The sequence below is a fragment of the Solanum verrucosum genome, unplaced genomic scaffold (genome assembly GCF_900185275.1).
Source record: "Solanum verrucosum unplaced genomic scaffold, falcon-dt-bn FXZP01000268.1, whole genome shotgun sequence".
In the NCBI taxonomy this organism is placed as follows: domain Eukaryota; kingdom Viridiplantae; phylum Streptophyta; class Magnoliopsida; order Solanales; family Solanaceae; genus Solanum; species Solanum verrucosum.
The window spans coordinates 3,083,369-3,106,020 of record NW_026019957.1 but is presented as its reverse complement, the minus strand read 5'-3'; the positions used below and the strand labels follow the sequence as shown (position 1 = coordinate 3,106,020).

The following is a 22,652-nucleotide window of genomic DNA, read 5'->3' as shown; positions in this document are numbered from 1 at the left end:
TACAAGATCTCTCTTTTAAAAGCTGGCAAAATTATGTATTAACAACAATTAGTAAAGGAAATTCTTATGTGATAATTCAAAACCTAATTAAAAAAATCAGTAACATGTGTTCCCATAAAAATGAATCTATTCCTAAATTCTAATTCAAAACTTTTATGAGAAAATACTTAATTGTATTATAAACGTGAAATAAAACGTAAAATATTTTATATCATCGTATCGTAATGATAGATAATGGTTTCCTTATGTTAACTATTAATAATACATAGTACTTGTTATTCCACGTCCAATCACTTTCGGATCAAAACATTTGCCAAATGAATAAATCAATATGAATAATTGTGTTATATACACACACATTTACATAGAAATAAATTAACATACATTATTTTAGCAATAATTTAAGAAAGTGGGGTAGTGATTTTAGCATGGCCTAAATAAAATAGAACATTATTCATTAACATATTTAATTAGGACCTAATTCAAGTTTGGTTCCTTTTTTTTTGTCAGTATGGTAGCCGGTAGGATTCCATTTTGGAGAAATCAAAATAATTTTAAAAAATTCAATATGTTTTTATCACAAGAGAAGAGATATTTCTAAAAGAGATGATTATTTTATATAATGGATCACCAAAATAACAGCCGACAAAATTTATTTATTTTTTACATTAAAATTAATTGCATATTTTATACATAATAATGCATAAATTTGTATATATAATTAGTGAATGTGATTATTTTTTTGATTGCCCACCAAATATATAACCTTCCCTTCTAAAAATCTTACAATTTCAACTTGTATAAATCAAAACCCTTTGGCATATAACAACTTATAAATTTTATTTTATTTTAAATGACATATTTAAGATCATAAAATTAAAAGTATATTTTATATATTTTTAGTTCAAGATCTTTATAATATAACACATCTTCAGTTTATCGAATACATGATCTTAGATATGAGGGTGTGAAGGTCGCAAGTAAAGGTAGAAGGTTAATAGATAGTCGATTGTCTTAGTATCAATCTTTTTATGTGGTCTATGACTTTGGTGGTAGTCTAGTGCACTGTGTCTGTCATATTATTAACATATTTATGTAGTCTTTGGCTTTTAGTATCTGTTATCATTTGTTGTTTATTATATTTACATGATCGCACTTTATTGTTGATGTGACGATTTCATGCATATATGCTCCATACTGATTTTCTTTTAGTTGTCATGTTTTTCTTTACTATATGTTTTTTCCTCTTTCTATTACTATTTTGATTTGTTTCACTTAAGTAGGTAGTCTTTCGAAAATAATTTTTTGTTTTTACAAGATGGAACTAAGGTATGTGCATTATTTTAAAAAAAAATCCATGTCAAATTAAAATCATCGAAAAAGAAAAAATAATTAGGTTGATTATACTTTACTCTATCTTGTTTTTGTTCATGAACATTCAAAAAAGGTGTTTTTCTAATTAAAAGTAGCCATCGGAATTTTATTTCCCATTTTTTCCCGCCGGACTTTCGTCACGTCGGCAAAGTTGACCGCCAGTTTCCGTCGGCCACGGACCTCCTCCTTCCGATCTCCTTCTCCGGTGAAATCCACTCGTAAGTTCCCCTTTTTCTATCTACCGCCATATCTCTCTCGATTTATACATAACTAACTGTTCTCTTCCACGGATTTATACTGGTGAAATACGATTGTCGATTCCATTGCATATAGAATGAACCCCAATTTACTTGTTACTATACTGTTTACTTACTTTCCCTGTGATAAGAGGCTATGAAGTTGTTATAAAACAAATTGGAAATTCAATTGGAGATTCCACTGCATTAAGAATGAACTCCGATTTACTAGTTACTACGCGTTGTATTACTTACTTCCCCTGTGATAATGGCTATGAAGTTCTAATCATGTTTCATAAGAAATGTAATTGTTGTGGTTGTGGATAAAGGTCATAACTTTCAAGTTGTTTAGTAGATCCACATAATTTCAATTTATAGCCATTGGGAACCTAAGCATTTAATATCAATTATTTGAGATACCCCTTAAACCCAAATTCCTTCTGTTAATTGACATGATTCTGGTATGCTAGAAAATTTGATGATTGATATCTCATTAGTACTTCTTTTCCCCTGCCAAGATTTTGTTTTTAGTTGAAGTTGATCTTTATTTCATCAAAAAAAGTAATTACAAATCAAAGCTGATGCTGACCTTTAGGCTTCAGCTAACTTTGGTAATGTTCCTACCCAACTAACTTGTAGTGGTGGAGTCAAGCAGTGGCGGAGCTAAGATTTCTATCAAGGGGTTTCAAATTATGTAGAAGTAAAGACACGAACTAGCCGAAGGGGTTTAACATCTACTATATACACATAAAAAGTAATTTTAACCAAGTAATTTTAACCAAGTATAGATAGTGTAATTTTTCGTCGAAGGGGGTTTGGACGAACCCCCTAACATCATGCTTGCTCTGTCCCTGGAGCAAGGTAGGGCCGAGGGTTTCCAAACCTCCTTCAAAGGAAAATTACACTGTTTATACATGATTTTAAAAAAAAGTTATATATAGTAGATGTTAAACTCCCTTAAGCTCTTCTTGTGTTTACTTCTTCTTCTTTTGAACCTCGTTAGTGGAAATCTTGGCTCCGCCATTGCTAACTTGTACATGCAAATTAGGAGTTCACTAATCACATTTTTCCTATGCAACAAAAAGAGACAAAGGATAACAATCTATAGATGCCGGATCCTCTGCCATTTGATGTTGTTTCTGCCATTGATGTGGACATGTTAAGCAATTTCTCTGCAGATCTTATCAGGAAGGAACTGTGTATGTTGAAATCTGAGTAGGTTCCTCCCTCTCCAATCCAGGCTTCTAGCATGCCGAAAATGCAGCAAATAATAGAGCTGTGGCTTGATTTCCTTTTAGCAGTCTGTGAAATCCACTGAATTTCAGCAGTACACTCACGAATTCCTCATTCGGATCCCAACCAAGACTATAGACTAACGTTGTTTGATATAATGGTGTAGCAGGGTTATGTTGCTCGGTCTCTCCAAAAATGTCGACGGGTGCGTGTCTGATCCTCCAAAAATAGTGCGGCAACATTTTTGGAGAGTCCGAGCAACTTAGTAGCAGGGAACATATATCTTCTTAGTTCTGCTATGGGTCTTAATGTTGCCAAGTCTCAACGAAATGTAAATTTGGCAGTTTTTTTTTTTTAAAAAAATAAATATAAATTTGGTACTTCATCTTAAAGTAAGGTAAAACTTGCAATCAGTTTCTTTCCCCTGTTCTTGAATTCACTGTATGAACACACGTCTGAAGTGGTGTCCCACCTCCAAATTACATGGTTTGACGCCAGTCTATGGAGGCAATCTGTTTTTGATGTAGAAGTGCATATTTGGGACCTTTTTTTTCCGTATATGAAGTAAAAAGTTATTTGGTATAGATGAATATGAAAGACAAAGACATATATTGTTCAAAACAATCTTTTTTGTGGCTATTATTGTCTAGTTAGTACACTGACATTTCTCTTTATGCTCACTCAAGTGAAAAACCTGCCAAGTCTGTACCTCTTCTTTAGGTCAAATTGCCTCTCTCTCTCTCTCTCTCTCTGGTATAGATGAATATGAAAGACAAAGACATATATTGTTCAAAACAATCTTTTCTGTGGCTATTATTGTCTAGTTAGTACACTGACATTTCTCTTTATGCTCACTCAAGTGATAAACCTGCCAAGTCCGTACCTCTTCTTCAGGTCAAATTGCCTCTCTCTCTCTCTATATATATATATATAATTGCCTCTCTCTCTCTCTCTCTATATATATATATATATATATATATATATATATATAGTGTGTGTGTGTGTGTGTGAGTGTCACACACACACAAAATCAATTTCCCATAGAGTCAAAATAGGGAAATATATATATATATATATATATATATATAATGTGTGTGAGTGTTCCACACACACAAAATCACTTGCCCATAGAGTCAAAATAGGGAATTGTTTCATTGTTGCAAATCTTCTTTTGCCCATTCATTCAAATGGGAACCTAGGAATGTTGTAATTCCCATCAATGCACCAAGCTTTAGACCACAAACCTTGTGATCGGGTAGCCATAGCTCTTTCCGTAAAGCAGTAACAACATGATCTTTAGGCTACAGTATGAATCTATGTGTAGTCATCCTCAAGATTTCTGAATAAACATGACACAGAAAACTACAGAATCAAATAATCAATAAGGTGAGAACAACTCTCCACCTGCTGTGCTACTAAATTCGCTTTAACTGACCTTGACCTTCAAATAACCCTAGAGTTCCTGAAGATACATTTTAGATTCCTGGAGACAATAGCCCAAATAGTTTGAATTTTCTGCCTTTAGTCACTGCTTTCATCTTCTACTTTATGTTGGACTATCGACTCCTCTAACAGTTCGGGGAAGAATCTAAACGTCATAAGATGAGGCTAGAATTAGGTTGTCCAACAGATGGAATGCATTATAAACTACAGAATGAGTCAATCATCTCATGCTCCATCTTGAAATTCCTTAAGATATTCCGGTGTGTTAATTTCATTGGGTAATAGCACTTAAATGATTTAATTGCTACCTAGTTTGTAACTAGGATCCCAAGGGCATAACAATACTGGTGGAAGTTGGCATTACATTTTTACGGGCTATCCAGAAAGAGTGGAATACAAGATGTTTCAAAGATGACAAGGCTGCGGTGCAGTCTCTGAGTGTTAGATATTTTCTTCTGCTGCAATCATGGTTTAAAGAGGGCCGCATAGGACGAATGCATACTTCATTGCAGTTTATGGTTTCTCTATCATTAGCATAATTTTGTCTTCAGAATGAGTTCTTCATCTTCCATTTTTCTGCTTTCTAATCATTTTTAATGCTTTGCGCTAGTTCGTTATCATTAAAATCGAAGATTAGCTCTAAACGTTCTGATAACCACTCTGTATCAGTGGGTTCCCAGTAAATTTCTACCGTTATCCACTTGTGTGTAGTGCTCTAGTCATGAAACCTTAGGGTCTTAATATTATGTCATTGCTTCTCTTTGTTATTTCAGCTATCGGAGATGGGTATATACCTGAGTTCTCCGAAAACGGAGAAATTTTCAGAAGATGGTGATAATGTTAGGGTTAGATATGGTTTATCATCAATGCAAGGATGGCGAGCAGCTATGGAAGATGCTGTGAGTAATCAGTAATGATTTTATCTACTTTAGCAAATATGTTGCAGCATGTAAGTTTGTCGAATAAAAGAAACTATATTTCTCATCCAATAGTTCTTTAGGGCATTTATGCCGTAAAGAAAAATGATTGTAATACTAAAATAGGAAACCTGCACACTATTACTCTATGCTTTTCAAAGCTTTTGATGTAGGAAAAGATTAGCTTGTAGCCTATGCCTAATATATAGTCTTTTCTGCAATTCGTAAATAAAAGGATTTTTTTAGACTCCATCTGATGCTCATAGCTCTATCCATTATTTTATATTGAGTTATGTGATCTGACACATCAATCCTAGTTGGTCCCTGACCTGTACGACGTGAAGTTACAGTCAGACCATGCATTTAGCATGTTTTTCCATCTATTTGGGAGCAATTACAAACTGCCTTGTCTTTGGTTACTTGCTCTATGAGAACTAATGAACACATTTACAAACTGGAAATTTGTAATTCTCTGGCTACTTCGTTGTTCCGGTTAGCTACCCAAATCACTGGGTAAGACCCTCCTTGAAAGGAGAAAGAGAACCAATTAAGTGAAAACAAATCATTCTTGCAGTGTGCAACTACCACACAACTATGGCAACTCTTTGCCTGTCTAGCTGGAATTGTTTGGGTGACGCCTCAAGGTACTTTTGACCTTATATGTAGTTGGAACAGTATAGATGGAAGAACAAGTCACAAGGAGTGGTGGAAGATTGTTCCAACTTGCATATGGTGGACAATTTGGAGAGAGAGGAATGCAAGATGTTTTGAAGGCAAGAGCAGCTCAATTCAGAAGATCAAGAGTTCCTGAGTTTCTTTTTTATACTTTTGGTGTAAAGAACAATTAGTAGATGATTGTGAATCCTTACTAAACTTTCTGGTCTCATTGTAAGAATTACTCGAGGCTGTATTTGTAGATAGTTGATACCAGCTCTTCTTTTTGGGTGCTGATGAATATAACATGTTACCACCAACAACAACAACATACCCGGTATATGGGAGAAAATGGTGTCTGGGGATAATATAACATGTTACCATTTTCATTTAAAAAATCGGAAGAATCTCTCTGTAAAAAGGTTAGATTATTTAAGACGTCGTTCTTTAATGTGATTGTTGGGAAGGGGAGTCCACATCCACTCAAGTTGTGATGTTTATTGTGCTTTACATTATCCACAATACATGTTATTGTAGCTACTTTGGGGTGCCTTTTCGTATGTAATTTATGCTTTTATTTTGCAATACTTGATCAGCCTCTCTGTTTATCATAGTGTACAAGCTATGGAAAGATTCAGCTTGATGCATGGTGCGCTTTATTTTGATCTGACTTTTGCTCTAATTTATTTAGCATGCAGCAATTACTGACTTGGATGCTTCCACTTCCTTTTTTGGTGTCTATGATGGTCATGGAGGTACGTATTTTTATATATATGCATCACTGAAATTATGCTCCCCTCTACCTCTACTTTTTTAGGAAGTTTGCCTCTCACCCTACCTTGATGTATGGCACTTCGATACTTATATCCTTAAACAGTTGAGTGATGACATATTCTTGAGTATGAGTGAAGAAAAATATGGTTGTGATGCGTCCAGTATAAGTGGGATGCTGTTCCATCTAACAAATGGAATTTTAATATTCAGTTGTTCATTCAGATGTATTTTCCTTCACTAGTCTAAGGCCATGGGAGAAATAGAGTCTAGTTTAGATCACTGTCACCATGTATATTTTGTGGGAATGTTTGCAATTATGGGATTTGCAGCTTTCAATTGACTTTTGAAGATCCACGCGAACTTGTTAGTTCTGTTTATACAGGCATTACTTATTCAATCTAATTTTTGTATAGAGTTTTAGCAGACAAAACAAAGGAGGATTTTCCCAACATAATTCCTAAACTAGACAATTCTCCACTATGATTCTCAGTATTACAGCAATTGGTATCATGTAGATGCCATGCTGACCAAAAGACTTCTTAACATTTTTTTCATGATTTTTTTTTCTTTCACAATTTGAAATTTAGACTTTTAACAGATGAAGTGGGATGAATGAACTGCAGGATAGTCTTTGTTTATACACACACATGAACTCACTAAAGAAGCAAAACCCAAAATGTATAACAGAAAAAATGTAAAAGGTTATCTAATGAGGGGCCCGTGTGGAGTTTGATCTTAACAAAAAGAATGAGGACAAAATGGAAATTCAACAACAACAACACGTGTAGCAGCTCACATCATCAAAGAAGTAAAATTTCTATTTTAGCCCTGTGAGGACTACAAAAGTTAGCTATACTCCCTTACATATAGTAGTAATGTATTAGTTATGTGAGTTTCTAAATTGCAAACTAAACACCGTACTAATTTTATACATGAATAACTTACCTCCTAACTAGCTACCAAACGTGGTATTACTTATGCAAGATTTGATACCTGCATAATTCCCCTCCGAACAAGCTACCAAATGACCCCTTAATGAATTATGTTGTTTATGATGTTGAAGATATTCTGCATGTTGGGATACTATGACATGAATTTGCTGATGGGTGATATTTCTTGTTGTGATGCTCCTTTGGTGAGAATGGCATTTCTACATTTGGAGGTGTTCTGATTGTTCTACATGCTCAGCAGCATGTTTTATGTATTCCCATCTAAATATTGTTCATGGTATGGTCTACTAGTAGTTTTGGCTTTGTATGTAGTTGAAGTATATCTGATTTAGGATACTGAAGGTTCATTTGCTTGCTAGAATTCAGGGGAGAAGCTCCCCTAGCCTTGAAATTTCCTTTTCAACCATGATTATTAGACACTTCAATTCATGTAATTTTTTATGCACTAGAAAGATAAGTAGGCTACTAATGTGCATTATTAAAGATGTTTTGCATTACCAATATGCTACCTTTGTGATATGTGAAATAACTGAACTATTTTAGGTAAAGTTGTTGCCAAATTTTGTGCCAAGTATCTACATCAACAAGTACTCAAGCATGAAGCGTATCTACAAGGAGATATTGGAACGTCAGTCCAGAAAGCCTTTTTCAGGTGATTTCTTGAAGTTTTGGTTGTATAACTGGCTAATTAATATTTTATATGTACTTTTGTCTTTTCTTTTAGCATCAATTTTTGTGTAGTTTTTTATTTCAACCTTATTCCAAACTTTCAGTTTGCTTTTTGTCTTTATATTCTGGTGGGCAAAAATGAAAATGATTAAAATGGTGTATGCCTACTTGGTTGGATGTTGAATTATCTCTGCCTGTCTGTTTAAATTAATATCTTGTAGCTGCGGTTTAGTCCTTATGTTCTTTTTATGACTCCTGAGATTTAAGTTCTTTTATTGGTTCTCCAAAAGTGCTTATCAGCTATCAAATCACATCCTTGATATTAGGATAGAAAACGCACTGTTGCATTAAGTTGTCGTACTTTGATAAAAGTGAGAAGGAACAAAAGTGAAAGCTTTAAAGTAATAAGCTGTAAGCTCGCAGGGCTTTGGTAAAAGCACTACATATGATGTGTGTGCTAGGCGTACGTCACGGGTTTGAACCCTGCCACAAACAGAAACCTGGTATTTAAGTGGAGAAGGACGAGTATCAATTTTTGTGCCACTGACCCTCAGGATTTCTCAGTTATCAAAAAAAAAGTAATAAGGTTTAGACGTGGGTTCATTCACCTCCTCACTTAAATCATGGATCATATGGCCTGTTAAAAAAAACTGTTGATCATATGATATCCACAACATACTGTCCCAATATCCTTCACCTCCTGTATTCTGCACAACAATAAGTTTTAAGCATGAAAATCTTCAATATATTTATGATTTAGACTAATCAGGTTATTTTGATCAACAGTATTTGATGAGATTGGCAGAACAACAATCTCGTACTAGTTCATCTCTACCCCTCCTTTCTTTTTGTCTCTACTTTTTCCGGTCTCTCCCCCTAGGTGTTTGATCTAATTTGCCTGTTCTAGATTTCTATAGTCAAGATAGAGGAAGAACTCTCCCTCCTCTCTGTAATATGGAAATGTGAATTGTAAATACCAGACGAGAAAGGACTGATGAACTGACAAAGCAGCAAGGATTCAACCTACTAAGTAAGCTTAACCTAATATATCGTGAAATAAAAAATAGATTGAATTGATTGTTTCGCCCATAATGGATCCAAACTTGTTCTCCTGCACAGATACAGTTGTTTGATAGGTTGTGTTCCATCAGAAATTGGAGGGTTTTCTATTGCAGTTTCTGGAGAAGAAACCAAGAGAAGATTGTGTTTCTTACCCCTTAGATACATGTTAGGTTGGACGATTCAATCTTCGGACGGGTGAGATTGGTGCAATTGTGGAATGGACAATAAGGGGATGGTAACCGCTGATTAAACTCAAACTTGGTGGTGCATTATGGGGTGTAAGGAAGAATTGTGATCCATAGGTTATTGTTGGTTGTGATGATTAAGTTGGCTACTGTAATTAATACTGACCAATTTTTATTTTAAATTTTGTTAGTTCCCGCTTCTTAGATTGCCACACTGTAAAGGGGGCTAACGCTTCTTCTGTTTGTGCATTGCATATTCTTGCACCTATGCATATACTTGATGCTCTTTTGTTAATGAAACTTCTTACTTCACTTAAAAAAAAAATGGCGGCGGCAGTGGTGGTTGGAACTGGAGTTTGAAAGATGGAATGTTTGGTGGCTATAGGATAGAGTGTAGTGGCATAGGAGGAAGGTATGGTTGTTTGGTGGGAAAAGATCAAGAGGAAGAGGCCAAAAAAAGGAATTCAGAAGAGATGAGGAAAATATTTTCTTTAACCTTCACTTCTCTGCAGTGCACTTTTTATTTCTTGTTTGTTTATCATTTGGTCTGTCCAAGAAAGAAAAATAAGAGGATTTCAGTAAAATTCGACAGAAAATTAGCCAAGGATACTGATTATACAGTGTGTAAATTCTGAAGATCTATATACAAACTTGTTACCTTTTTTGTCAAAAAAAATAAAAAATCTGTGTCAGAACACAGTTTTAAGGGAAGCTCCACATGCTGTAAAGATACAGGTTCTGACTCAAAATTAGAAAAAAAAAAAACTATTTTTGCATGATATAGAAGCTCTTTTAGAGAGAAAAGTGCAAGATCAAGTATAAGGCTGATGCATCCAAGGGTGTGGGCTAGTGGTGAATGAAGTGGGTTGAGCACCATGAGGTCTCTGGTTCAATTCCCAATAGAGACAAAACTCTAGTTGATTTCTTCCCATCTGTTCTAGTCTTGGTGGAAAAAATTACCTAGTACTTGTTGTTGGTGGGAGGTGGCATGTATCCCATGGAATTAGTCGAGGTGCACACAAGTTAGCCCGTACAGGGAGTTAGCCACAAGCAAAAGAATGGTCGCTAAGCCATATTGAGGGAGCTAATGAAATCTAAGAGGGGTAATATATTGTTTACAGGGGATAAATTGCTCCAATGGAAGATGTTAATAAGGGAAAAGGATTTCAAACCGCTAATTGGGGCTGAGATACCATCAAAACATCTGAGATTCCTTTCCTTCCAAATGCACCAAAAAAACATGATGAATCATCTGCCAGGTCTTCTTGATGGGCTATCAACTTCTCTAAGACTCCAACTTCCAACTACTTCTTTGACACTTTGCAGAGAATCCAGTTGATACCAGCAATTGAAATAAACATATTCCAAAGAGCTGTGCCACTGGACAGTGCAGAAACAAATGATTCACTGATTCCAGGCTATTGAGGCACATGAAGCATCTGTTTACTAGCTAAATTTTCCTCCTATTTAGATTGTCCAGGGTTAGGGTAGCATTCCTGAGGGTAGTCGAGGTGAAAGACTTGATTTTAGGGGTCCAAATCAGTTTCCCTGGCCACTGGTCTATCATGTCATTTGAAGAGCACAACTTGTGGTATCCTTCCTTCACTGTGTATATACCTGTTTCAGAGCTGCCCCATTTTAAGCTATCAGGCAAGTGAGGGGACATTGAGGCTCCTTCCAGAGTTCTGAAAAAATCTAATAGCTCATTAAGCTCCCAGTCCTGGAAATTCCTCCTAAAGCAAGGTACCCTTACTCCATCTTCTGTATTTTGTGCCACTGAAGAGAAGAGTCTGTGTCAGAGGCTATCCTGTAAATAACAGGGTGGGTGACATTGAGAGATTGATTGTTAAGCCACCTATCTTTCCAAAATTTAACTGAGTTATGATTTCCAATCCTGAAGGACACCTCTTGGAAGAATTTCTCCCTTGGCTTGTAATGTACTTCCAAGGTCCAAATCGTAAGGGTCATTATTCTGCTTGGTTCTCCATCTGTCTTGCCTCCCATATTTGACATTCACTACCTCTTTCCAGATACTTGTTGGTTCTTGAGCATATCTCCACCATCATTTCATAATCTCTGATTCCCAGACCTCCGTGCTGCTTTGGCATAATTACATTTTCCCACTTCACAAGATGGAACTTATGGCCCTCATAGCTCCCCCTCCATAAGAAAGAACTTCTGATTTTGTCAATCTGTACCTTGGATGGTATTGGGAGCATTGACATAATATATGTGGGGATATTGTCAAGTACACTGTTGATAAGAGTCGACCTGCCTCCCATAGAGAGATATACAATTTTTGCATTGTGAGATCACTAATTGTTTTTATGCTGCTAAGCTGTGTGTTGAAAGATTTTGTTTTGTTGTTGGTGCAGAATGGATGAGATGATGCGTGGTCAGAGAGGATGGAGGGAGCTGGCTGCACTAGGGGATAGATTAAACAAGTTTTCGGGTATGATAGAGGGTCTTATATGGTCTCCAAGAAATGGTGATGGAAACGGAAATACTGATGACTGGGCGTTTGAGGAGGTATATGTTGTGCAGATACTACTGAGTTAAGAAGAAATTGGGATAGAATGTGATTTATTGCTGTCTTTTTGTTTTATAGTTGACATATAATTTTTTTGAAATTGACGCTAGGGGATTTAATTAAGGACACATAATTTTCTTTTCCTTGTCTTTTCTCGTGGCTCATTGGGAGCTTCCTGCATTTTGTCATTGTCGTGCACATTGCTTGATTGGTTTATGGCTGTGTTTGCCGTTATCAGGGTCCTCACTCTGATTTTCCTGGACCAACTTCTGGATGTACGTCTTGTGTTGCGATCATTAGAGAGAACCAACTCATTGTTGCAAATGCTGGTGATTCTCGCTGTGTGATTTCACGGAAAGGCCAGGTGGGATGCTATTGTAGTGTTAATTACTCTCTTTCCTGCCCTCTTATACTTTCTCCTTAGTGGATCTTTTATAGTGAAGTTGTGTTCCAACATGGCAGCTCAGCATGCCATGACACTGCACTTGCTAGGGCTAGGTCATAGTGTTAAATGCGCAGTCATGGGCTTTTGTTGTTACAATAACATTTATGGTTTATATGAAGCATTAAAATGAATATTCATGTGTCTTTTGTGCAGGCATATAATCTATCGAGGGATCACAAGCCTGATCTTGAGATTGAAAGAGAGAGAATTTTGAAAGCAGGTGGTTTTATCCATGCAGGGCGTGTTAATGGCAGCTTAAATCTTGCAAGAGCTATAGGTATTATGTGATTTTATTCATGAACCTTTATTAATCTGCTTAAATGCTAGCCAATGGAAATACAGTTTGCAACGTCAGTAATGGAGCAAGATAAAAAATGTAATAAGGATCAGAGGCGGATCCAGGATTAAAGCAAGGGTTCAGTTTTTAAGGTTCTTAGCATTGAACTCATTGTATTTTTAAACTTATGGGTTTATTTCTACTATTTGTTGCATTTTTCGTGGATTTTTACGCATAAATTTATGCTCCACGACAGAAGTATTGGGTTCATACTCTACATACGCCTCTCATTAGGATTTGTTTTCTAAGTGGTAAATTCAGAATTTGAACATTTGGCTATTTGATAAAAATAACTATGGGATGAGATAGTTAGCATATCTTAACTTCATTGCAGGTGACATGGAATTCAAGCAGAATAAGTTTTTGCCAGCTGAGAAGCAAATTGTTACGGCCGATCCAGATATAAATATTGTATGTTCCTTCAGGCTCTTCATAAATTGTGCAATGCCTTCTATCATATTGTTAAGACATCTATTCTCTGAGAAGTCTTGATGTTATTAGGTGGTGCATAATATTCTTTGTTCCATGTGTACAGCTGTGTCTATTTAAGTGTGTTGGTCATTTGGAGACAGTTCTTTCCTTTAAAAAAACTGTCTTTGAATGGCCCTGAAACAGCAATCAGTGGTAAATCATGCTCTCATTTTTGAAGTGTAAAATAGCCAAGTGTCAATCCAACAATCATTGGTTGCTCTAATTTCTTGTAAACTTTTTACTGTTCATCAAATTTCATCATCTTGTTGTTGCAGTAGTTATATTTAGCTCAGTTGCTAATATCCATGTGATGAGAATAGATGGAATTGTTCATTAGGCTCAAAAGAGGAATCTAATGCAGCGATGTCCAGTAAGATTGTTTGATTTGATGTAGGGGTGTCAAATAGGCAAGTTGGGCTGAATTTGGGCAGGTCTAAATAGACCGAGTTAATAAATGGGCCGGTTAGTAATGTGCAAAGGTTGCTTGAGCTGAGGTAGACTGGGTCTAGGTTATAAACAATGGCTCATTGTTCAACCGCCCAACTTTTTCTCGGTTTTAATTTCTTTTATGGTTTTCTTATAATTTGTTTGATTACCAGACAAAACTATTTTTTTTATTTCTTTTGTATTATACCTATATATAACATGTTAAACAAAACAAAAAATTCTTTAAATATTTGACAAGGTTTTTCATAGGTCAATTTGAGTTGCATGCTTGCTTTGCTCAAATCAGCCCAACTTTAAATGGGTTGGTTTGGGTGGGTCAATATGGACTCAATCAGTAAACAGGCGGCCAACCAAACTTGGGCAGTTTATAGGCTGTCATATTTTCATGGACTATTTTGTCACCCCTAATGTTCTGATGCAGCATACTATGGTCCTCCAGAACTGAGTTTATTTAACATTTGAAGCTTCTTTCTATTTTCAATTTCAATTTGTTTGTGGAAGTGTTAGTCTAGTAGTATAGAGGTTTAAAAGTACTGGTATAAGTCAAGTGTATATGTAAGAGCAGTCCAGTGCACAAAGCATCCCTGTTAACAGGGTGAAGGTCCGCATCCCAAGAGGTGTGATGTAGACAGTCTACACTAATCCTTGCATTAGTGATTGTTTCCATGGCTTGAACCCATGACCTATAGGGCACCCATACAATTGTACCGTAGCTCCAAGGTTCCCCTTCATCAGGTGTATATGTGGTTCTCGTAATATCTGTGAGTCTCCAGATATCTCTGTTGGGGCCTTATTCTATTGGAGTCGTGTGTTTCTAATTAAGAATTTCTTTCTTGGAGTTGTCTGATTTCCTGGAAGCCTAGGATGTATGGTTAAGAACTAGATTTTTTTGGTTCTCAACACCAGTATTCTTGTATCTATGAATAGACCTTGAGGCTCCCCTTGATTAAAAAAAAAATAAACCTTGAAGGCCCAACTATTATGTAATTCTTTTGGACAAATAAACTCCAGAAGAATAAGCCCCAGAGCTGCTTTGTTTAATTCTTGGAAATGCGAAATGTTAGATTTAGTCTATAATTTGACATAGGAAAACCCCACACTTATCCAATATCAATAAATGGAGACAAGTATCTAGTAGAGGCCGCACCAGTAAGGTTCCTGCTTATGCCTCCATAGAATCAAGCTTATCTCTGATTTGGAATGTGCTAGTGACAGTCCGAGTTACAGCTCATAGCTAAGGTTTATCAGATGATTGATATTGCGTCTTTTCAAAACAATCTTCCCGTAGATATTAAGCTGTTGAGCAACTTCTTATCAATATCGCACTCTATAGTAATTATCACACTTACGGTATTAACAAATCATATCCATTTGGTCAATCGTAGATCAAATTTCACCATGTAAATCTGTTGCATAAATATTCCAACGGAAGATAGGCTTTGTTTGGTGGTGTTACATTTAACTTTATGGTTTGATGGAAGGGAAAATATTGGTATGAACTACTGAAAAATTAGAAGTTCTTTTCTTATCAACTTTGAATTGTGAAATAGTATTAATGCTGCATTGCTTTTTGCCCATTCCCCTATATTTCTATACAACATATTCTAACATTTTTTGTTTTCTAATTAGGTTGATTTGTGCGATGATGATGATTTTATTGTCCTAGCTTGTGATGGTGTATGGTATGCTTTCTAGACTCTTCGTTTCAATTTGCTAGATCTGATAGGCAATAAGACTACAACAAAGAAGAATGCATATAGGCAGTAAATTGCAGGTCATTTCAAATTGGAACTAAAACCCAATATTGAAGTTGGGGAGAATTAGTGGACAATGAAGTGGGGGAGAATCATGAGGTCTCAGGTCAAATACCAGAGGAGGGAAAGGAAAAAGTCACTAGGTGATTTCTTCCCATCTACTTGAGCCTTGGTGGGTTACCCGGTATCCAAACTTGATGGAAGATAGAAGGTATCCATTGAGGTGTACGCAAGCTGGTCCGGACACCATATTATAAAAAAAATAATTAATTACATAAAATACTTAAAAAGTAATGTTAGTATCAGTTTATCGTAAAAAAGAATTGAAGTATCAATAAGACAACAATCAATTTTTTTAATGAGTAGATGACTCGTTTATTACTTTATTTATTTTTGCCATGAGGTGTCTTGTTCTCCGTATTTCTCTTCTTGATAAAGGTGAGCAAGAAGTAATCCGTTTTGAGGAAAAGGTAGCATTTTTAGAACATGTTATTGATGGGTAAATGAGATTGTAAAAATTAAACAGTTTTTAGATATGGAAAGATATCATTCTTTTTGGCAAGTAAAAAAAGGAAAAGAGTCGTACAAATTGTGACATGTAAGTATTTTGCTTGCTGATTTCATGTTTTCTTTTTAAATTTGAAATTTCGGTTGCACATCTTTTTATATTTTTTGTTTTTTTTTTCATTTTTACCATGTTTTCAATCCTTTCTTGTTCTAACAGCTTTTCCATTTTCCCATCATTCTTAAAATATCTTCACGGGATCTTTTGCATTCCTCTTTTTCTCGTTGTTCTTGAATATTTAGGTCGTATATTTTCTTTTTGTTGTAATTTCTATCTTTTTCGTATTTCCCCCATTTATGTTCTTTGTTGAAGTTTCTTCCTTCCCATGTTTCCTTGGGATTTGAAATTTAACATTTGGGGTTGGAGGATAAACTCATTTTTTGTGGTATTCTATTACTAAAAAAATTATTCCGATGTTAAAGCAAGTATTGCATTGGATTAGATAGAATTATTGACTAGTTCATTCTCAAAAAAAAAGATAGAATTATTGACTAGTTATCCTGTGCGGGACACTGAGCACCACGCTGTGTACAAGCATTTGACATTTGAGCTATAATTACCTCATTACAATCTATTCTAGAGAGTAGACTGACTTAATCCCTCCAGATGTTTTTAGAGGGCGAAATTAAGGCTTGCCTAGTGCTAGCTTTTGAAGACAGAAGCAATTCTTTACATACTATTAAGATGAACAGTATTCTTTTGTTTCATTTCTGGTGTAAAGAAAGCTTTGTAGAGGAGGCAGAATCTGTGGTAGACTTGCTAGGCTCTCTGTAATCTTTGGGAGGATAGCTGGATTTCTGTTTCCCATAAATATGGCTTGGCACCATTTTAGTGCTACTTTTGTTCATATTAATATATACATGCTACCTTCCTCAAAAAAGTGTACACCTGAAACTTACAATACTCATTCTTGGTTCTCATTTTTCAGTTGTTCCTGTGGTTTTTCTTCTTCTAAGCTCTCTATTCTATTGTCGGAATAATCCGATTATCACGTGTCTTTTTCTGTTTTGCAGGGACTGCATGTCGAGCCAGCAGTTAGTGGACTTTATACATGAGCAGCTCAAGTCGGTTAGTCTGATAGATGATGCTTTGTACCATTAAGATTAATTATTGCTTAAGTACAAAATTCAAATATGTTTTTTTAGCCATAGCATTGAGTTCTTTATGCTACGTGATAAGATTCATCATGTTCACTGTATGGGTGTGCCAAAAGCCAAAGATTATATATAGCCACTAAAAGTGAAACCTGCGGAAAAGCTAGTTGAGGAAGTGCATTGCCCATAGAAAAGATTTTGCTGATCTGTTTCTTTCAAAACAAATAGTTCTTTTGTCCATGCATTCTTGCCATATTTTGGAATGTACCTATTTGCCACAAATGAAACTTTGCTACGAGAAGAGGTATAAGGCTGAAGGGGAACATGTTTACTTGTGCAGTATCTTTGATTGTCTAGTTGACTTGGACGTCTTTGTCCTGATACATTCTGCTACTGGCTCCATTTAATGCTGTGGCCGACCTCTGTTTTAGATATCTTTATTTGTTCTTAGTTTTTGTTCATTTTAGCCAGTGCAGGGGGTTGGGTAGATGTGATTCTTTGATGGGTATCGGGGAGTGGTAAATTTTGATTCTTTGCTCAGAGGTTGCATAGATATCATGCAGCAATAGAATGTTGTTATATCACTGAAGATATACTGATTGACCTAGGAGGTTTTTGACTCTTGTAGGAAAGCAAACTTTCTGCAGTATGTGAGAGAGTTCTTGATAGGTGTTTGGCACCGACAGCTGGAGGTGAAGGATGCGACAACATGACCATGATTTTAGTACAAATCAAAAAACCTGTTCCCTCTGGGGCTTCTCCTAGTGACGAACCATTAGCTTCTCCAGGTGATGAGCCGTCAGCTTCGAGTGAGAAACTCCCTGCTTCAGATGATGTAATTACTGAAACAAAACCAGCAGAGTGTGGATCAAGTTCATAGTCACAGACATCCCTCTTATTTAATAAGAGTCTCATCTGCAGTTGTAAATGATTGTTTTTGAGCTACAAGGATAAAATGTTATAGCTTTCACTGTTGCTGGTTGTATATGTTGTTTTGTGTTGTACTATATACCTCTTTGGATGACTTGTATAGATGACTTGACCAGATGTTCTTGACATGAAAAGTAAAACCAAATTACTTTTTTATCCAAATTGATTTTTCTTTTCACAAACTACACAATCCCCTTGATACTTCTGCAATTACATTCTTTTCTCTAATTGTATGTGAACATTTTTTTGTGACAATTATCAAGTGGAAACGTTATCTGGAAATAAGAGGGAGGGGAAGGAACGGGTAAAATTTATAAATGACCACTTTCAGACTCTATCATGGAGTTTCACTTGTAGAAATTGGAATTCCGTGACATTTAATAGTTTCAAAGATGGGATCGAAAAATGGTCGATGAACGTTATTTCTACATAAAAGAGATGGGAAGAGGTGAGATTTCAACCCTGTCTAACTGGGATATATGAAAAAAGAATGACTATTTCTAAGTTCACAACACTATTTTCTTGTGATATATAATGAGCTATAAGTAATGCAACACTCAAATACATAACCAATTGAAGATTATCGTCCTACTAGAGGTTGCTCGAAGCCATGACTGGAGATTAACGATGGTAGATCAGTTACAAATCCTGGACTTCCAATTTTGTTTTGATTTCTAAGTATCAGTAATTCTGGTTTGTTTTCTTCATCTTCTCCGTTGGTCCCGGTAGGGTCCTTCCTCTTCCTGGTCCTTCAACAAGCCTAGGAAAGCAAGAAACCCGAAAAAGAAGAGCCCACCTTTCCAATGGCCTCCACCACCCCCACCTCCACCTCCGCCTCCATCATCATCACGAGGGGGAAATCCAGTCCCACCATCATCCAGGTCAGGGGATTTCTCCTTTCCTGCATTCACCCCCGACATAACAGCATTCAAATGATACTTCCTACTGGATCTTTATAAAGTGCAAAAGTAGTTGTTAACTTTTTAGCATAATACATAGACATGACCTTTAACTTGGCTTCAGCTAACAACTATGACCTTTTAACTTTTGGTGTGCACAAGTAGACGCTTAAACTTGTATAAATTGAACAAATAGACACATTCATCCTACATGGAACCCTACATGACAATTTTGTGTTTTGTGTGGCGTCCTACGTGTATTATGCAACGTAGGACACGTGTGTCTACTTGTTCAATTTTATACAGTTTAAGTGACTATTTGTGCACTCCCAAAATTGGAAGGCATAGTTGTCAGCTGAAGCCAAGTTAAAGGTCATGTTTATGTACTATACCAAACTTTTTGTTGATAAACCTTAGTGAAAATCATTGGTTAAGTAGAGCTAAAACTAATTCTATGATCTTTTTACAGCAGCTGGACGGAGTGTAGTGAAAACAACAAAGTTGCAAAATACATATTGTTTTATTTCCATTCATAGGTATACCGGTTACTACTAAGAGCATGAAAAGATTACCTTGAACTGGTGCAACTGTAATGGTTGATGATTCTCGTGTAACTGTCTGTGTCTGGCCTTCAGCACATCTTGCATTCTGCATTGATGCAAGAACAAAAGGTCAAACGGAAATGCTTATAGTAATATAGTTTACTTGAATGATACAGGAAATGGAAAGCCAAATGGTGAATGTGGGTAGTAGTAGTAGTAACAGCATCAAGAACAGCGATATACATATTCATCAGTTGCTTTTTCAGATTGTCTTGCCTGTAATTTGAAATGCTACCACTTACAAGTACTCCCTTCATTTCAATTTGTTCGTCTAATTTTTGGGTACTTTCTACGTATCTTTACTTTTAAGACCACAAGATTCAAAAGTCTTTTTTATTTTCTTAAACTCCTGTACCAAGTTGAAACGGACAGAGTAATAAATGAAACATATATCTCCACAAGTCCACATGTTACCTTCTCAAAGAAAATGTATCTCCATATGTTACATACCCATATCTATAAACAATAACTAGCAAATAGAGAAGCTGATAAAGATTTTAGGGTACTTGTTCTAGTAAATACAGTTGATTTTCACTATGCTGACTGCAGAACCCACTTGGCATGCGGAACTGCATATAGCGAGACAGAGTCTAATCTGATAACTTATGCCATAAACAGCTACTTGCAGTAGCATTCTGAAGCTCCAAAGCTTCTCACAGTAAAAGTAGTACAAAATTAATATAAAAGACATGACAAGTACAGATTGACCCACTAGAATCGCTGGAGGCATGTAATTAGGTAAACAAGGCACTGGGAACAATTATACGAAAAAGCATCGAAGAGACTGATACCAGAGCAGCAGCACATATTATTGAAGCACGCCTTTCTTGAACAGGGCATCTCAAGCTTCTTCTATTGTTATTGAGTTGTAACTGCATTCCAACCCGTTGGAGGCAAGCTGGAACTGATACTATTGGCTTGAATTGCTTCCGGCATTGATCCCCTGCTCTCACTGTGATAACAATATTCAATGATTAACAAATGAGATAGCATGACTTACAGGATGAGCAGCAAATCTTCAAAAGGATTTTGCCAACATTGAATTTTAAAGTATCGAATGTCTTGATGACATTGTTGTCACACCTTAAATGTAAGCGGTCAATTAGATTATCAAGAAAATGTAATGTTCAATTACATTTATTCAAAACCTAAACACGATCACATCAAGTTTAATAGAAAATCAAAGAGTACTTTTTTCATTAATTTTAAATCTAATGAGTCAAAATAACAAAATTCAATCAAGCTGGATGATAGATCATAAACCAAAATTTCACTTCAACTGATTTGCAGTATTAAGTTATTATATATTTGACATGAACCTAGACGGAGCGACATGGGTAATGGTGAGGATTCATATATCCGGACCCCAACTTGCTTGAGATTAAGCAATGTAATTGTTGTTGTCGTGACTCGTGAGTATTATATATTTGGCTGTGAGTGGGTGAGTGCCAATTGATGTTTTCATGTACAGAGTTACAGACAAAGAAAGAGCTAAACAGTCTAATAGTATAAGCAGAAAAGCAACTATAATATTACAAAGGATCATTACTTAATGCGACTGTCTTAACTCCTACAGCACTTAACAGCAATTGCTATTCAGATATTCTTGCATCTATGTGGCAAAGGCTTCTCAATGAGCTAACAGCAAGAGATGCTGATCTATTAACATTAAACAGGATCAACGATATGCCCGGTTTCACCATGTGATCCTAGTGACATGCCAAAAAGCAATTCTGACATCCTTTCAGAAGAGATGCGGAGGTACCAATTAAAAAGAACCGATCGGGAGCATACAGCCACGTACCTATTGGCAAAGTAGTTACACTCATGGTGGTACTGGCAGTTAACGACATCTTTTTGCAAGAATTCTGAGTCTCCCTGAAATTGCACTCGTATAGAATCCTGAAATCCGAAAGGAAGAGTAGATTCAATATGCAAATGTATTATATTTCTTTGTCATGGAAATGGAAAACCTTTCTCGCCTTTGGCGCACTTTAAGTGTTAGTCCCAACGGAAGGATGGTAGTGTCCACTACCAGACTATAACTTCATTCAATTATTTGAGTCATGAGTGTTTGATAATTAGTGAAGCTTGTACATATACAGAAAATCAGCCAATATTTTTTCCATATAACTGCTATTCCAGAAAAAGTCCAGTTAATGATCAGTGAAACAACTAAATTTTTTCTTTACCAATTTTCACATTTTCTTTCCAAAGTTAATAAAAAGACCACAAAATTAAGGAATGAACATAGAGGGCCAACTCCATCTCAACTGCCCACAGCAAACAACATTTTTCTCACATTTTCCTTTCTCTATCCATCCCGCTATCTTAATAAGACAATACAAAGTTCAACTTGGGCACTACGAGAAAGTAGATGCGACAGAATTAGATGCATATGAGGGGAAAGCTAGCAAACAACCACGACGGAACCTAAATTCTGAACTTTGTACAGAGACAAATCAGATTCTAATTTAAAGTCTGAGACAAGGAGAGATGTGCATTAGCGGGTTCCATAGCTCCTAGCCTCCAACTCTGGAGGAAATAGTTATGCATTCCAAAATCATGTATCTTCAAAGATATTACTAGTAAAGTCAAACCAAAATAACAAACTTCATTACAAATATTATGTTACAATCTTATAAAATTGTAAAGACAACCATATCTTAGATCAGATATCCCGTGTATTCTGTAGCATAACTAAACAGAAACCACCCAAGTATACCGTCTTGAGACGAGGCTCATAATGGCTCCTCCTTTGGAACATAGGGTGTACTACGTTAACTATTTTAGACGTTAGCGGCTTACCCAGGATTTTTCACTGTCTAAAGTTCAGCTTGTAAGTAGTTTGGGTCTAAGATTCTGTTGGTTTTAAGATCTTACTTCCTGTTTCAAATTGATATTTACTTTGTATTATTTTCAAGCAGTGACAGCTTATCTTATATATACATGATGTTACAAAAAATATATTTACACACACATATAAGAAAAATGTTCTGTGATCCTGTGTCAGATGACACCCCACTTTCTGAAGAGTGTCTCCGCCACTGCTAGATGCAAGACAGGGCAACCAGCACTTGT

General features: G+C 36.0%; 4 protein-coding genes across 4 annotated transcripts in view; 1 reads left to right on the top strand and 3 right to left on the bottom strand.

Moving 5' to 3' along the window:
- The window catches only part of LOC125814687 (peptidyl-prolyl cis-trans isomerase CYP18-1), a 217,227-nt gene that overhangs the window by 23,205 nt on the left and 171,370 nt on the right, over positions 1 to 22,652 (bottom strand). The window lies entirely within an intron of this gene.
- The window catches only part of LOC125814348 (uncharacterized), an 83,696-nt gene that overhangs the window by 35,498 nt on the left and 25,546 nt on the right, over positions 1 to 22,652 (bottom strand). The window lies entirely within an intron of this gene.
- Positions 1,339 to 18,246, top strand: LOC125814668 (probable protein phosphatase 2C 60). The gene is made up of 11 exons (XM_049494140.1): positions 1,339 to 1,592; positions 5,060 to 5,185; positions 6,549 to 6,612; positions 8,125 to 8,233; positions 11,873 to 12,026; positions 12,266 to 12,391; positions 12,626 to 12,749; positions 13,144 to 13,220; positions 15,357 to 15,409; positions 17,060 to 17,114; positions 17,769 to 18,246. The coding sequence occupies exons 2-11, from the start codon at positions 5,069 to 5,071 to the stop codon at positions 18,018 to 18,020; spliced, it is 1,131 nt and encodes a 376-aa protein (XP_049350097.1). The 5' UTR covers positions 1,339 to 1,592; positions 5,060 to 5,068; the 3' UTR covers positions 18,021 to 18,246.
- LOC125814688 (protein YELLOW LEAF 1, choloroplastic-like) lies at positions 18,422 to 21,536 on the bottom strand. The gene is made up of 4 exons (XM_049494159.1): positions 21,376 to 21,536; positions 20,363 to 20,523; positions 19,542 to 19,617; positions 18,422 to 18,971 (listed from the first exon to the last, which is right to left on the bottom strand). Exons 1-4 carry the CDS (start codon positions 21,422 to 21,424, stop codon positions 18,775 to 18,777), a joined length of 483 nt encoding a protein of 160 aa, XP_049350116.1. The 5' UTR covers positions 21,425 to 21,536; the 3' UTR covers positions 18,422 to 18,774.

Bases quoted from the DNA above. Each gene is read 5' to 3' on its own strand.
- LOC125814688 (XM_049494159.1), bottom strand. From the start codon at position 21,424: ATGTCGTTAACTGCCAGTACCACCATGAGTGTAACTACTTTGCCAATA. The intron at 20,524-21,375 runs GTACGTGGCTGT...TTGTTATCACAG, and splicing joins TGTAACTACTTTGCCAATAG to TGAGAGCAGGGGATCAATGC. The intron at 19,618-20,362 runs GTATCAGTCTCT...GCATCAATGCAG, and splicing joins TAATATGTGCTGCTGCTCTG to AATGCAAGATGTGCTGAAGG.
- LOC125814668 (XM_049494140.1), top strand. From the start codon at position 5,069: ATGGGTATATACCTGAGTTCTCCGAAAACGGAGAAATTTTCAGAAGAT. The intron at 15,410-17,059 runs GTATGCTTTCTA...TCTGTTTTGCAG, and splicing joins CTAGCTTGTGATGGTGTATG to GGACTGCATGTCGAGCCAGC. The intron at 17,115-17,768 runs GTTAGTCTGATA...TGACTCTTGTAG, and splicing joins TACATGAGCAGCTCAAGTCG to GAAAGCAAACTTTCTGCAGT.